Consider the following 17,705-nt stretch of genomic DNA (forward strand, 5'->3'; position numbering starts at 1 on the left):
TCAGGGCTGTACACATGTTTTGCGGCTGCAGCAAAAATGGTGGTCATTGGGAAGACTCGCCCCCTTACAGATAGCTAAACATAAATCAGTCAGTGGGAACTTATCTGAGAGGCAGAAATTGTTTATTGATTTCATTTCATTTTTATTATTTGTAAAGCGCTAAATACAGTTCATGAACTGCGACTAAATACAGGTACTGACAATCAAAATAGGCAAAACAGATATCACGTACAGAACAGAAAGTAATAATAGATAACAACTAAGGTAACGGTATAAGAATCATCTAATCAGAGGGAAAAATAAATAGAAAGTTAAATAAACAGAATAACAGTCAACATTAGACAAGCAGCAACAAGTCAGGGGCGGGCTGATCAGGTGGTGGTTAGTGATAGATAAAGCACGCCCATTATCCAAATGCATTGGTAAATAAGTGAGTCTTCAATATCTTGCGAAAAGTGGATAAGCGAGTTGATTTTCCGCATGTTCTCAGGAAGATTATTCCATAGAAATACACCAAAGACCTGTAAAGTTTTTCCCCCAGCTTCTGCAAAATTATATGATTTAGGCATAAGGCGGTTTTGATTCGCCGAACGTAGAGATCTTGTGGGAGTATAGTGAGCAACCATACTCGATAAATAGATTGGACCATGACTCCAATATGCCTTAACCACTTAAGGACCGCTTCCTGCTTATGTACGTCAGCAGAATGGCACGGCTGGGCAGATGTTCGTACAGGTACGTCCTGTACATGTACCCAGCCGCGGTCCGAAGCTCCGGGACCGCGGGACCCGGTCCCCGGAGCTGAAGAACGGGGAGAGCCGTATGTAAACACGGCTTCCCCGTTCTTCACTGTGGCGGCAGCATCGATCGTGTCATCCCTTTTTTAGGGAGGCACAATCGATGACGTCAGTCCTACAGCCACACCCCCCTACAGTTGTAAACACACTTCAGGGAACACATAACCCCAACAGCGCCCCCTAGTGGTTAACTCCCAAACTGCAACTGTCATTTTCACAATAAAGAATGCATTTTAAATGGTCCCAAAAATGTGTCAAAACTGTCCAAAGTGTCCGCCATAATGTCGCAGTCACGAAAAAAATCGCTGATCGCCACCATTAGTAGTAAAAAAAAGTTATAAAAATGCAATAAAACTATCCCCTATTTTGTAAACGCTATAAATTTTGCGCAAACCAATCAATAAACTCTTATTGCGATTTTTTTTACCAAAAATAAAAGAATACGTATCGGCCTAAACTGAGGGGAAAAAAATGTATATATGCTTTTGGGGGATATTTATTATAGCAAAAAGTAAAAAATATTGCATTTTTTTTTCAAAATTGTCGCTCTATTTTTGTTTATAGCGCAAAAAATAAAAAACGCAGAGGTGAGAAAGCTCTATTTGTGGGAAAAAAAGGACGCCAATTTTGTTTGGGAGCCACGTCGCACGACCGCGCAATTGTCAGTTAAAGCGATGCAGTATCACAAAAAGGGGCCTGGTCTTTTACCTGCATTTTGGTCCGGGGCTTAAGTGGTTAAAAACTTAAATTTGGCCCTTTTGGCAAAAGATAGCCAGTGAAGCTCTCGAAGAGAGCTTGTGACATGTTCTCTGTAAGATAGTCCTTTAATAAGGCGGGCGGCATGGTTTTTAACTAACTGCAACTTAGCAATCCATTTCTTTGGGAGATTTAATAAGATGACGTTTGAGTAATCCAACCTGGAAAGTATGAATGCTTGTACTAGTTTTTTCCGTTTCGCTTCGGTAAACAGATTTTTCAGCTTTCGAAGGAAATATAGGTAGTAGTTTGTATTTTTCACGGTATTTAAGACATGTTGTATAAATGTGAGTTCTGAGTCTAACCATACCCCTAGGTTCTTAATCTTTTTGGCAGGCGTTGGAATAGTGCCAAATGATATGGGCCAGTTAGAAATTGGTGATATAGGTGTATTGCTCAAGGAACCCCCCGCAACCTCCGAAGAAACTCTGTTACATGGTTGAGAAACTCTGGACTATGGGCTTATTGATAGCAATGCATGTTCAGAATATGCATATAATCATGTTCGTGTTTAATATGTACATTTTAGATGTGCTGCATTGAATATTTATTTTGTTTGGATATCTCATGTAAGTCATCGTGTACTAGTACATTTTTTATCATTCTTCCTTTATCTAAAAAATAATGTTAATAATTTTTTTGTGGGTATTTGTATAGTTTTTTTACGTATAAAAATATAAAAAAAATCTGCAAAAGGAACATTACTTTAATTTACTGTAAAATGTACCTTGTGCTAGTTTTGGCTGTTATAGTGGAAACCTTCAATCTTTTGCCCCCCCCCCCCCCACACCCCACAACGTTAATCATCCGATACTCCGATGGTGGTTAATACCAGAGCTGGACTCGTCAAATGGGCTGTCATTAAGATTGCTGACTATGCTCGCTCTTTCCATCCACTTCTTCCATTATAGATCACTTTTCATTTAGCTGTAGTACAACTTTTGTGAATAGACGAGGGGTTGGAAAAGATAGGCATAATCGGCTCTCTTGATGTGTGTCTGTAACAGGTAAACTGCAGCACTGTATCATTGTGGATGTGGGGAGGGCAGAAAACTGAAGATTTCCACTTTGAGATTTGTCACCAGCATAGAGAACACTTAGCATTAAATGTAAAGTCCCTTGTGCTGATTTTTTTTTAAACTAGGCTTTGAAAGGGACATACAAGCTGTGTAGGCAAGCTAAACGGTCGTGGATGGAATGTGATGCCTGTGTTTGGGCCTGCATAAGTAGATTACAGCAATTCAGCAATTCAGTCATTAGAATGTGAAGGTGGATTGATCAATAAATCTTAATAATAATCCTACAATGTTTTGTGTTTCCTTGTAGAAATGGCAGTGCATTGAAGATGTGTCTGGTAAACTTCGGATTCATAAGTGTAAAGGATCTGCAGATGTTGTACCACTGAAGAAAAGGGCACGGAGTATAAATTCAAAGGGCTACGGGAGCAGAGATTGTGTGTGTCCTGAAACAGACTACAGGCCACATCGGAACCCCAGAAAAAAGCAGAGGATTTTCTTAAGACCAGCCAATGGTAAAAGTAAGTGACAAGTGGATTTTAATGACAAATGCCTTCTTAAAGCAGAACTGAACTCTCTCTTTTTTTACATTTCTTCGGTTGCTTCCTGGTTTCTGGCCTAGGCCAAAATTATGTCATATGGAGTCTTAATGGGCATTTTTTTTCTTTCATGAAGAGGAGTGGCTTTCTCAGCTAAGCACACCCTCCTGTCTCTATGCTTGAGCTAAGGGTAGATGGATTCCAGGGAGCAAATGCTACATGAATCCTCTGCCCTCTGCCCATTTTATTTCAAAGTATTTTCATAACAGAAACTATACTATATACCAAATATTTAAAGTACATTTGTTTAAGAAGTTAAAGCGGAACTAAACTTACCTTCAATTCAGTGATGTGCCATCCTGGAGTTCTGCACTGGCCGCTGACATCTTTGGGCAGCTGGCTACAGGGTCTTAATCGTCGGCCACTGTTTTGGCCAGGCTGAGCTGACATTACTCCCACGTATGCACGGAAGTCCTGCATTGCTGAATATGTGCAGTAAGCTTACTGTACAGGGGCGGACAAGGTAGGTAAGTGGCTTTAATGCAGAAGAGACAAAGAATGTATTTTCTGCATTATAAATCCTGCCTGTTTGCCCATCTTCAATTCCTAGCATAAAGTTCCAGTTTAAAATCAGTACTCTGCTAAGAGGTTCCCTTTAATTCCATGTGAGTGCATAGGCCTCAGATTGCTGACGTGCATACAAACTTAGGGCCAGTTCACACCATAGAAATGCAGTCCGGATGTGTTCCTGATGCTTTTCTGCATGTGCGTGTTTTATGTGTTCCAGTGTGTTTTTGATGCGGTCCAGTGCATTTTCCCCCTCTCTTTTTTTTCTTAACCTTAAATAAGAACATATGTGTTCCAGTACATTTTGGTGCGTTTTACCGCGTTCCAGTACAGTTCAGTGCAGAAAAAATGCAGCATGTTCTGGAACTGGAACACACTGGAACTGACTGCACTGGTGTGAACTATGCCATTGAAAATCATATAACCTACTATCCATGCGTTTTGGATGCAGAAAGAAAAAAAGGGCACTGGACTGCATGTGGTGTGAACTGGGCCTTAGAAAAAGCTATTTATTACGGTCACATAAAGTTAATGAAAATATTTTTTCTCAATTAACGAAACTATTTACGTCAATCAGTTAAACATGTAACTGGTCTCTGAGTCTGATTAGTTGGTATCAGTAACCTTTTGTAATTGTAGATTATTGCTCTTCCCACTGATTATATTAGTCCTTAATACAACATCATACTGATCATACAACAACTGACACTGAGAAGTGGATCTGTAATGAATTGGGTATATGGGATTGTAGAATATTTTTTATTTTATTTATTTTTATGGTTGAAATAGATGGACTTGTGTCTTTTTTCAACTCGACTAACTATGTAATGGCAGGGATGTAACTAAACAGTCTTGGCAAAGCTGTTTTTTATGGAGTGAACCTGCACACTAAGCATCCCCTTCATCTCCACCTCCTACCTCCCACAATGCATTACATGGGGTGCCTGAGCCATCAGTCACAAGGCATGAGCACTGCCATGGCAAGGGGGTTTACATTTTTTACAAAGTTGGCAGGGCTGTCAACATAAGAGAAGGCATCATTTGGTCATTAGTCCTATCCATTACAAGTGCACTGACTTTTTGATTTCTGCCTGAGAATTCCTAAGTAATGGTGTCATTCTTTAGGGCCGGCGTATAGGGATTATTTAGGACTCGCTTCATTTGTCTGGTCCAAATGTCAAACTTGCCCCTAGAGTTCCATTTGAAAAAAAAAAAAAACATTGGCCCTGGCACTTCCCATGGACCACATACATCTAATATGCAGAAAATGAATTGGCTAAACCACGCTAGTGCTTTTTTGGCCTCTATTTTTCCATTATATTGACTTTTCAAAATAACAAATGTAGTAATATAAAGGTTGGATAAAAGGTTTAGGGCAGCAGAACACGTTTGGAAGCACATTTGTACATTTTGTGTAGAGATGACCCAATCAGAGCAAAAAGAGGGACAACTGAGGCTGCATGAGGGAGCTTTACAGCAACTAGCATACTAATGCCGCGTACACACGATCGGTCAAACCGATGAGAACGGTCTGATGGACCGTTTTCATCGTACCAAACCGATCGTGTGTAGGCCCCATCGGTTAAAAAAATTCAATCTTGTTTTAAATTTAACCGATGGATACCTAACCGATAGAAAAAAAACGATCATTTGTAGGCACGTCCATCGGTTAAAAATCCATGCATGCTCAGAATCAAGTTGACGCATGCGTTTTTTTTTAGCACGTCGTTGTGTTTTATGTCACCGTGTTCTGACACGATAGTTTTTTTAACCGATGGTGTGTAGGCACGACTGACCATCAGTCAGCTTCATCGGTTAACCAATGAAAAAATCAGACTGTTTTCATCGGATGGACCGATCGTGTGTACAGGGCATAAGATCTTTCTTGGTTGAATTCTGCCTGCATTTTATACCTGCAACCATTTTTTATTTAGATTTTTTAAAACAATATTGTATATAGTATAGTATCTAATACTGCAATGCCCATGTGCAAAAAGAAAATTTTAAGGCTAGGTTCACACTGCTGCGAATTCAAAATCGTGGTAAAATCGCGGCTGCTTTTTTGCCGAGAATTTGCCGCGATTTTCCCGCGATTTCAGGGAATGCCAGTCTGTAGAGCTGAATTCGCATCGCACATGGATCAAACTCAGGACCCTTTTGTCCCGCAGGTTATATTGGTATTGATGTGAACGACACTAATGTTAAACTATGTAATTTAAATGACTTGCGAATTTGAGAAATCGCAACAGCTCGAATTCGCAATAGAATTCGCAGCAGTGTGAACCTAGTCTAAAGCAGAATGTTTTCTTTTTTAGTTTAAGTAAAGTGGGGAGTGGTTTTGATCCTCTGCCACAGATTAACTTTTGTCTAACCCTGACAGGAAAAAAAATCCAATCACATTTTATATCAGGGAAAAGGATTAGTTGAAAAGGCCACACCACAATTTAATGAAACTAGTAAAATATCTTGTGCTTCTTTGCATATTGACTATTGAAATGTAGGCTTGAATGGCAGCATTAATAAAAAAATATTATGGTGAAAAGGACGCTACAGGGCCAGTAACACCATGATGGTGGAGAATATACTCCAGTCTACAGTCTCTGGTCTTCAGGAAAGAGCCAGTGGTAGGGGAGATCTCCACTTCAAGGAAGCAATAAGATACAGAAAGGTGATCAAACAACACACCAATACACCCAAAACCAAAAATGTTTAGGACTAGGTTCCTTGTTTAATATTTAATAACCAGTAGCCAGTGTTTAAAATTAATATCAGATGTACAGGCATAAAAATAAGCCACAATTATAATTTCTCTTATACCGGCTTCACTGTTAGATCCCAAAAAATTATCTCTTTAAATCCTATAAATTTAGTTTTCAAGATTTTATTACATAAAAGACCAAATAATCTTAAATTCTCTGAGAATCCTTAATCATCACAGTTCTAGAGCTTTTAATTAAATTAATGAAATCTGGAATTAAAGAACGGATCACACAAATCAGGGTCATTGTGCCAGCGCTGTCATACTGTGCCACAGTGACCCCTAGTGGACGTTGACAGTAATGTAAGTTCACATATCAGAATGCAGAATGTTAACATTTTATTTTAATATCTGTGCAAAAAAAAATGAAAATTCACTGAAAATGAGGCTTTGGGCATTTGTGTTTTTTTTTTCTTTAGTTTGTCTTTACTACATTAAAAAATTCATAATTATCTATTATCCATTTTTGCTAAAATTTCTGTTTCATTGAAAAAGACCAGTGTCATATTGATCTTATTTATCACTGCCGACGTGTTCCAAAACAAAAAGCAGCAGAAATATTTCAGTCATGGCTTGTACTTGTAGCCTAATTCATTCCTCTGTGAAGGTGGGCATGGGGCAGCAGTGAACTTGTAACCATCATCCTGTATATTACCTCCACAGTTCCCTACAGTATGTTTATCTTTCTTTATACAGCTGACACCATAAATCACTGGAGGTCTTTAATTTGGACTAACACAAATGTTTTACTGAAGCTGTTTTTCAATTAGTATAATTGGCCTTTCTGGTGGCTATTGAAAGTGAAACAGATGTTCTATGTGATTTATATATATGCAGCTGGCTCTTTTAGTATGTGAAAAGGTGGCACAATCAGATGGAAACACTAATAAATGATATTAACCTATTCTGGTTCTTAGAGGAACCTGGCCCAGGTATATGTATATCACAGCAAGAAAGGATCACATATTTGCAAGACTAGTTTTATTTTTTTACTAAAGACCAGAACCTGGAGGTATTTCTTGGAAAATATAATGTTTCAAAGATGTACACTACATAATCCATAGCATAGTGCTTAGAGACTCTACCTACATGAAAGTCATGTTTGAGTTCTTAACTTGCCTCATCTGGCTTGCTACCCCTTCAATGGGGAATATACTGTGCAAAAACAGCCATTCCTACCAATGGGCCATGTTGAACTTACCCTGCTTTTTCGAGGGGAGTATGGAATGTCTGAATTAAATGTGGATGTTAGATTCATACATCTGCCCAGTGACCAACACCCAAGTAATGCCTTTTTTAAAGAGGAGCTCCAGTCTGTAAAAAAAACTATTAAAAGTCAGCAGCTACAAATACTATATCTGCTGACCTTTAATATAAGGACACTTACCTGTCCAGGGATCCCACAATGTCAGCATATTAAGCCGATTCGTCAATCAGCTTTGGGTGCAGGCAACGGCATTGTAAGTAAGGGAAACCGACAGTGAAGCCTTTAGATTTCACAGACGGTTTCCTACTGTGCATGCACGAGTTGTGCTGCACTTTCTGAATGGTCCCGTTGTCTTCTGGGACCTGTAAGTGTCCCAGAAGGCAGTGGGAGGGGGGGAGGGGCCGACATGTCATAGATCACTGATCAGTGATCTTCCATGGAAGTAGGAGTTTGTACCAGTTATAAACTGCGGACAAGCAGAGCTTCCTCTTTGGGGTGGAGCTTTGCTTTACTATATCACTGAGCAGGAAATCTGTTTATTTTAAAGAGAATTATGTGATTTTTTTTTTATTATTATAATTACCTAGGGGGATGCAGTGTTGGTCTCCCACTGGCTCTAAGGCTGAGATCCGAGCGATCAAACACCATGGATCACTCGGTTATCATAGCTCCTTGAGCAGAGAGCCAGTGACAGTCAGTCACCGGCTCTCTGCTCTGTCCCCTCTCGCTCACTGGGGCACTTGGCTGTGGAGGAATGGGCGGGAGTGGGCGGCTCAAGAATTTAGCTGTTCGCTGAGAGGCTGAGCCGGGTGTCAATCCAGGCATATGGGCAGATCCCGACCATGTGATCGCAATCTTTTCCGAGTCTGGACCAGCTCTGTGACATCAGCCGACAGTAAACTTCAGCCCGCTGTCTGGTAAAAATGGGTCACAGGAGTGCAGAATGAACTGCACTAATGTGATCCACAGAAGTAAAAAGTACAAACGAGCTTTAGCTGTACTTCTCTTTCAATCTCACTTTGAATCCAATGAAAAAAGTGTTATTCCTAAGGCCTCATGCACACATTTATCAGTTTCTAGTGGCAGGAGAGTTTTGAGGCAGGAAAAAAACCTCTGCCAGCGTGTCCAGGAGCAGCAGAGTTTGGGCAGAAAAAACATTAGACTCTTGTAAAAGCATCTAAACGCATGTTAATGCTAGGTGCATTTAGCACTTGAGCATTAGTTAATTTCAATGGCCAGAATAAATTATTTATACTGGCCAATGAAATTAATACCCAAGCACTAAACGCTTGTAAAAATGTTAGACACTTTTACAAGCATCAAAAGTTTTTTCTCCAAAAACGTTGCTGGCATCTAGGAGAGTTAAAAAAAAACTTCCTGTGTGCATGAGGCTTAAAGCAGCCTTTCTCAACCTTTTAACACTGAGGAACCGTTGAAATAACGTTTGGGTCTCAGGGACCCCCTGCTAATGATTATGTACAACTCACAGTATATTAGCATGATAGACTTGCCCCTTACAGACAACTAAAAAGATCATTGGGGTCAGGTCAGTGGTTACTTACTGCATACAAGAGGCAGAAATTGGTCATTACTCAATGAACCCCTAGCGACTTCAGGAGGAACCCTGGTTGAGAAAAGCTGGCCTACAACTAAATGGTTCCCACCTGTTTGGTTTCCTTGCATTATTGAAGGTAGCCTGTAACAGGCTTGTGAATTGTGGGACCTGCTTCACGGTCAAGTAAGGAGGCTGAAAAATCAAATTTCCTGGTTGTCACGTTGATTTTTTGGGGGTTGACTTACTAAAGGCAAATGGCCTGTTTACTTTGCAAGAGAATGTTTCCCAGAGATTAGTGAATGAAGTGAAGCTCTTCTGAAATGCATCATCCAATCATGTGCAAGCAAAAATTCTTTGCAAAAGTAAAATTTCACCACGTTCACTAAGCTCTGAGGAAAATACACTAACTAAGTGCAACTTACCTGGCAAAGTAAATAACTAATTTGCTTTGAGTAAATCAACTCCACTGTTTTCTGACTTGCAACTAGTACTCATATCACATTAGAATAGAGCTCCAGGTGAATTCCAGCATACACTCCACAAATGCGACCAAGGTATCAAGTGTCTGCTTATTTCCAACAGTAGGTCATTCTTCAAACACAGCATGACCAGGATGCAATACAGTTGTGTCTTAAATCAATAACCAGTAGTATATTTCAAAGCAAAATTACACACTAATGATGTCTTTACTGGCAATACTATAATCAGTTGGCAAGCTTCAGCACATGGCCCTGCCCCCAGAACCACCCCTGTAACATGTTTCACCTGATGGGCATAATCATAGACATTAAAGAACAATCAGATATATTTTAAGCCCAACACAATACTTTAACAAAGAACCATTGTCGAGAAGGAATTGTTTCTAGTGCAAAACACAGCATTTATCACCTAATGTACTTGCAGTGTTCTAATGAGGAAAGTTGTAGGGTCAGAATCTCTATGCAACTGATTAACCTTTTGGGAGTATCTCACCAAAAGTGAAATTTGTGTTGCAGAGGATGCCCAAAATCTCACTTGTATCTTAGTGCAGACTTCTGGGAAAATCAGTGAGTTAATCACACAAGCAGAAAATGAAATTTCTGATGAAGATCTGTTCACAAAGCGTGTACAGAAGGCCTCCAAGTTGTCATATTGTATAGAATTTTATGTAAAAGGTAATTTTTTAATAACATTCAATTAAAATATGGCTTGTGTAAAAAAATGAAAAAATATATATATAGTTGCGCTAATATCAAAGGAAACCTTTTCGAAAAAGGTGACCATAAATGTGAAAATCATATGAATAAACGTGAATCATGAATTAAGTTAAAATACCTGTTTGGATAAACAATACACAAAAGTAAATTAGCAAATCATGAAATAGGCCATAATGTAGACCTATATGCAAAAAAACAAATAAGAATCATCCATTGTAGTGAACAAAACATGAACTATGAGCCCTACATTGGGCTAAATGTAAAACACACAGTGATTTGAAAAGGAAAAGAGTCCATATGATTCAATATAAGGAAACACCCAGTGATGATCAAGTTGACAGCTATACAGATAACATTGCTATGTACTCATACCTTAAGAGGTAAACCCACTTTCAAAGGAACAAAAATAGCCTAAAAAATTATCAAAAAAAAAAAATGTAAATACAATTGTCACACAAGCCATGTACTTCATGGCTTGTGTGACAAAATTGTATTTACATTTTATTTATTTTTTATAATTTTTTTTATAATTTTTGTTCCTTTGAAAGTGGATTTACCTCTTAAGGTATGAGTACATAGCAATGTTATCTGTATAGTTTAAGTAAAAAGCATTGACCAGGATATCCATAGAATTTCTGCAAAAGCTAAAACATTGAAGGTTGCTCTGATCTTTTAAAGTTGGCCTATTAAGTCAGCTGTTATGGGATCTGTGCAGATGTTCTGGTCTATGCTCCTAGCTTAAACACATACTTGGACATGTATGACGTGGACCGGTTAAGGTAAGTAATTCTTTTTATTATATCCCCTTAGACCAGTGGTCCCCAAACTGCGGCCCGGGGGCCAGATGCAGCCCTTTGCTTGCCTTCATCAGACCCGTGTGCCAGTGTTCCTCTCAATGATACAAGACACTATTCCAACCACTGACACCAATGATGGTGCATAATTCCTCACACTGATACCAATGATGGGGCATTATTCTTCCTACTGACACCAATGATGGGACACTATTCCTCCCACTGACACCAACAATAGGGTACTATTCCTTCCACTGACACGATTGGTCATAATTTCACCAACTGACACCAACGTCTGGCCCCCCTAATGTCTGAAGGACAGTAAACTGGCCCTTTGTTTTGAAAGTTTGGAGACCCCTGCCCTAGACAAAACTAGTGTTACAATTTAAATTTGCTTATTCTGGTGGAGGGGAAATATTACATTTTTTTCTGGCCAGCTAAGAGTCCTTCTTTAATTGATGAGACAAAAAAAAATTATAATAAATATACAGACTTTCTGAAAGTGTCAATTTGCGAAAATGTCTCTTCAAATGACTTCAAATGTCTTCTCCAAGGAAATTTTATTCAAAATACTTTTTTTTTTGTTTTAAGTGTTATTTCTCTATAGCCCTTATACTGATATACTACATTTATGTTTCATTTGAGATTTGAATGTTTATTGTCTATATTGTTTTTTTTATATATAAGTATTATAGTAATTTGTCCATAAACCTTATAATGACATGTGATATTGTTTTTTTATTTGTGATTTGAGAATTTATTGCACACATTTTTTTAATATAACAAGTATTAAGGCAAATTGTTGTTTCAAATTATTTTCAGACACAGTGTTCAGTGTTATTGAGCTAGTTAATGGATTTGGCTTTTATCTCCCTAGCTTGTCAAATGTCTGCAGTGTAGTAAAATATAGCCCCTAATAGTATCAAGGGTGTAGCTCTGTTACCAGATGTCTGTTCACTTTATTTCTGTGTCCAATTTATATTTGCATTTTTAATTTGTTAATGTTTTATAGATTTTTCTTATTCCTAATTAGTGGTAGCAGATGAATATGAGGCTAATAAACTGTTCTTGAAAATTACTCTTGCCAATCCTATTAAGAATCTGTGTATTTCTATAATTGAATGTCCTTCATCAGTTAAAACCATATACTGTGTATCAACAAGAAAGTTTAACATTTATGAACTGTTCTATGCACTGCCACTGCTGTTTAAAGGCCCATACACACAATCAGATTTTCCGACAACAACTGTCCGACGGACGTGTTTTGTCGGACAATCCGACTGTCTTTATGCTCCATCAGACAATTGTTGTCGGAAATTGTGCATGCTCTCAAATTTTCTGACAAAATATGTGTTCTGTCAGATTATCTGATCGTGTGTACACAAATTCATCGGACTAAAATCCAAAGTACAAACACGCATGCTCCGAACCAATGCTAAACATCAGACAACAATAGCAGAAGTTGCCCAAAAGGTGGCACTAAAGAGCTGAAAAACCACATAGTTTGGTGTATGTTTTCCAAAAATGTTCTGCCGTGTGTATGCATACCAAGTTCACGGACAACGCCCTTCAGGCAAAAATCCACGGAAAGTCCAATGGAAGTCCGATCGTTTGTATGAGGCTTTAGAGTTTCCACTGTTCAAGGAACATATTAACAACGGTGCTTTTGTATAGGTTTCATCTATTTTTTCATGGAAAGCATAGCTTACTATACTTACTAAAACTGGTGCACTTAGAATCTGGTGCAGCTGTGCAAAGTAACAAATCAGCTTCTAACTTCAGCTATTTCAATTAAGCTGTGACAGTAAGGCCCCTTTCACATGGGCTGAATCCGTTTTTGCTCAGCAGGGGATCTATCTGTTGATCCCCTGCTAAACTGAGCAGAGCGAGTGGATGACAGGTATGTGCCCGCTCCACTTATGCAGAGCAGACATGTATACAGCCCGCTCTACTCTTTGGGAAGCCGGATGTAAATGGACCAACTGTTTGTTTACACCCGGCTGCCCTCTTATTGAATCTGGCCAGCTGGAGGAAAATGGATCCCACTTTGCCAGATTGGACCCTGAGGTAGCCAGGTGTAAACAGCTGAAAAGTGGACAGGTTGTCCCAATTGGATCTCTCGTGTAAAAGGGGCCTAAAATATAGAAGCTGATTGGTTACTATGCACATCTGTACCTGATTATGTGTGCATACATTTTTGTAACCCCCTCTCCTATAACTTTATAATCGATAAAACAGCGCAAGAGTATTGAGGGCCATGCACGGAGCAAATTTCTTTCCTGGAAACATGGAATTGTATTCTCCCAGTCATTAGCAATAACCACATGTAAAATCTGGTAGGCTGGTTGTACCCAGGTTGATTGATCGATCAACTTGGTACATTCAGTCTGTTCATACATGGTTCGAATCTCAGACAGTACCTGCTGAACCCGCCAAAATTCGAACCATCTATGGCTGGCCTTTGTTGCTGCCTCCTGGGAAAGGTGTAGTTTGCTTTTTTATGGGTCCACAATATAGTTTATGTGAATTTAAATGACCATTAAGTGTTCTTATCCACAGTACTTTTATAACGTATGATGTTCATACAGTACAGCCGTAATCCTTTTACGAGTGCTCTGTTTTTTTTGTTCTTTCTGCAGAATTCAACCCCCGTTTTGTTCACACCAGACAAGCCCGCTCCCTGGCTGTTGAGTTTGAAGGAGAGGTTTATGACATCAATTTAGAAGATGAAGAAAATGTGGAGCCCCCACAGACAAGAGTCATCGCCAAGAGACATTACGCCTCTGAAGAAGAAGTGGGAGAGGATATTGATGATGATGAAGAAGAGGAGGATGAAACATTTACTTCCCCAAATGAGGATGATGATGTAATGTTGGCTGATGGTGTGATGGGGATCAGTCACTCTGCATCTGTGAAAGTCACGCATAAGTAAGCATCTGGTGGCCTTCATTTTGGCAGCATTAGCAGATTTAAAAAATTAACATCATTATGTCTTGCTATAAGGATATTTCCACACATTTTAGAATAACCTTGTTCTCAGTTCATCTGTCTCTTGAAATTAGATGTTTGTAAATTGAATTTTTAGTCTGAGTTGCCACTTATTAAAGAGAAGAAAAGGGGGACGCCAGAAGGCGTTTGTGGGACTTTAAATGAGATTACATGAGAAGAGAAGGTGGAAAATGAAAATGGTTATCGATGATCTCTGTGTTAATGTTAGTTAGTGATATACAAGACATCCTACATATTTATTGGAGTATATGATTGCTTTGTAGCAGTTATGTAACAGCAATTTGTAGTACCTTTGCTTTTTTGTTGCTAGGAAAAATCCATTGTAGTCGATGACAGCTCTGTGCCACAGGAACTCTAAACACTTTGTAGCTTGAACATTTGGCTTTTAAAGTCAAACAACAGTGTCAAGAAACTCCTAATAGGTACATCTCCTAGACGTGAAACAGGATTTCAGTAATGATTTCTAAAGTTATCATTCAAGGACACACAAAGTTGAGTCTTGCCAGATTTGATGTTTTCCAGATTTACATTATTGCAAACTGGATGCAGGTTTCCCCGCATCCAATTTGCATATCAGGAGATTTTGACCGGCTCTCAATGGAGGCGGTTGACACATCTCCGCAGCAGCTCCGGTGCAAATTGCACGGGAGTCTCGTGCGTCATCTGGTCCTTTCAGGTGTGAATTCAGCCAAACATTCGGGCTGAAATCAGACCTGAAGCGGTGAGCGGGGCCACACCGGACCCCTGCTTTGAGCCTCTCTGTGCTGCAGTGTGAACCCAGCCTAAATCTTTTTTACACGTGTTACAGGGACCAGTATGAATGTTTTCTTTTAAATAGTTATATCTAGAAGTGGACTTGCCCTCTTCATTTCATATATTTCAAGTGCCCAGAGAATCGCTTTGTTATATTTCTTCTAGTTATCTTAAAATCAGTATGTAATTGCCACATTTATTACAGTGGTGATACAGTACAGTATCATTAAGAATCATAGCAAATGGTGCCTAAAAGTTTTGTATATTTTAGTTTATTTCTGTAATAAATGTTGGCTAAGTAGGTAAAATGGTCATTGAATCTTTTTTCTGACTCAGGTGTTATATTCTGACCAATGACTCGGTGCACTGTGAGAGGGAATTATACCATTCAAGCAGAGCCTGGAAGGACCACAAAGCTTATATTGACAAGGAGGTAATCTGATCACTGCTGGCTCTCCTTCTATGTGTGTACAAGACAATAATTTAACGTTACATGAGATAATGATAGCAATTGACAGGAGGAACATGTCTGTGATACTCCTCTTGGCCAATCATATTGTGCCAGGAGGTGATAATAAGAATTTCTCCTTTTATGTATTGGAATGTAGTTATGATTTATAAATGCCCATCCAAAACTGATGCTCGATGCTCCCTGTCAACTGTCACTGACATTATAAGGGGGATTGTTCATTTAACTCTCACAACAGACCCAGTTTGAGGTATACAAATATTGATATGAATGCACACTTCTGCATTTCAGATTGAAGCCCTACAAGACAAAATTAAGAATTTAAGAGAAGTAAGAGGACATCTGAAAAGGAGGAAACCCGATGAATGTGATTGCAGCAAACCTGGGTGAGTGACATATAATGTTAGGTGTTATTCAAAGGATTTCATTGTCTCTGGTGTGGAGTACGTATGCAAGGAGAACATGGAGATAGCAGTAACAGGATGATTGGGATTATATGCAAAGAAAACCACCAAAGTGACCACCAATGTGATATGTATCATACTCATACAATGATTTTTTATTGAACCCAATAATTGTTGTTTTTTATGACTAAACTTTCTATTTTTATATAAAATGTATTCCTTGTAATTGTAGGCACTGCTATAATCCCAATCATCCTGTTGCTACTATTTTCAATTAAATAGGGATGAGGTGTCAGATTTTATAGTGTTACCTAATCTATCATTAGAGCGAGAACCCGGAGGTGCGATAGATTGGGAGATCCTTGATCCATTGTTCTATTTACCTGTCATGACACTTGCCCCAATTCATTCATATGTTGCATTTGACATAAGTCACATTTAGTGAGGGAACGGGAGGTACCATTAACTGTACACCCAAAACAGCATGTAACTGACATGCAAGGTGTCATTTTCAGTACAGGTGTAATAGTATAAAGCAGTGGTCTCCAAACTGCGGCCCAGGGGCCATATGTGGCCTTTTGCTTGCCTGTATGCGGTCCTTGGGGCACTATTACTCCAACTGACACCAATGATGTGCCAGCATTCCTCCCACTAACACAATTGATGGGACACTACCCCACTGATACCAACAATGGGGTATTATTCCTCCCATTAAAACCAATGATGGCACACGGTTTACTCCCACTGGCCACAGTCTGGCCACCTAAAGCCAGAAGGACTGTAAATTGGTTATTTGCTTAGAAAGTTTGGAGACCCCTGGTCTAAAGGCTTACAACACAGTTTAGGACACAACAACGTTTAGGACAAAAAGGTAAAAAGCCCATACATGATCAAAAACTATACAAAAAGTACAAAATAATTATTTATTTATTTATTATGCAATACTTTACAGGCTCCTTTAAAAATAATAATAATAATAACATGTGAAGATGTGCATTTATTTTTTTTTATTTTTTTTACAAAGGATAACGTATCACTGACCCAGAGGCCAAATTACCTTTTATATATAATTATAGAGTAGTGCTAAACATCATACATGGAGTGTAAATTACATATATCAATGAGTGTAAGATGACTTGCAATAGTCACATAATGTGAAAAAAGTCCATACATAAATTCAACATATAATAATAATGCAAATTGAAGTGCAATATCCCAGTGATTCCACCAATCCTTAACCACTTGACAACTGGGCACTTAAACACCCTTAATAACCAGACCAATTTTCAGCTTTCGGTGCTCTCACATTTTGAATGACAATAACTCCGTCATACAACACTGTAGCCAAATGAAATTTTTGTCCTTTTTTTTCCCACAAATAGAGCTTTCTTTTGGTGGTATTTGATCACCTCTGCGGTTTTTATTTTTTTCGCTATAAATGAAAAAAGAACGAAAATTTTGTAAAAAAATGAATTTTTCTTCATTTCTATTATAAAATTTTGCAAAAAATGAATTTTTCTTCATAAATTTGGCCTAAAATGTATACTGCTACATATCTTTGGTTAAAAAAAAAAAAAATTTGGATATTATTTAGTCTGAAAATGGTACCAATTACTGAAAATTGATCAATTTGATCACATCTGATGTATTGACAGCCTTTCTCATTTCTTGAGACCCTAACATGCCAGAAAAGTACAAATACCCCCTAAATTACCCCTTTTTGGAAAGAAGACATTCCAAGGTATTTAGAAAGAGGCATGGTGAGTTTTTTGAAGTTGTAATTTTTTCCCACAATTCTTTGCAAAATCAAGGTTTTTTTTATTTTTATTTTTTTCCACAAAAGTTTCATATTCTCTCCTACATGTAAAAATCATCATTTATTTGT

The 17,705-nt window shown here is 38.5% G+C and overlaps 1 protein-coding gene across 2 annotated transcripts in view; it reads left to right on the plus strand.

Annotated features, from left to right (window-relative positions):
* The window catches only part of SULF1 (sulfatase 1), a 204,450-nt gene that overhangs the window by 160,478 nt on the left and 26,267 nt on the right, over positions 1 to 17,705 (plus strand). For both annotated transcript variants that reach the window (XM_040354377.1, XM_040354376.1), the window contains exons 12-15: positions 2,880 to 3,090; positions 13,825 to 14,113; positions 15,284 to 15,380; positions 15,708 to 15,802. In XM_040354377.1, the coding sequence (XP_040210311.1) occupies positions 2,880 to 3,090; positions 13,825 to 14,113; positions 15,284 to 15,380; positions 15,708 to 15,802 (692 nt within the window). The remainder of the gene's footprint in view (positions 1 to 2,879; positions 3,091 to 13,824; positions 14,114 to 15,283; positions 15,381 to 15,707; positions 15,803 to 17,705) is intronic.

Source organism: Rana temporaria, chromosome 5 (genome assembly GCF_905171775.1).
Source record: "Rana temporaria chromosome 5, aRanTem1.1, whole genome shotgun sequence".
Classification (NCBI taxonomy): Eukaryota; Metazoa; Chordata; class Amphibia; order Anura; family Ranidae; genus Rana; species Rana temporaria.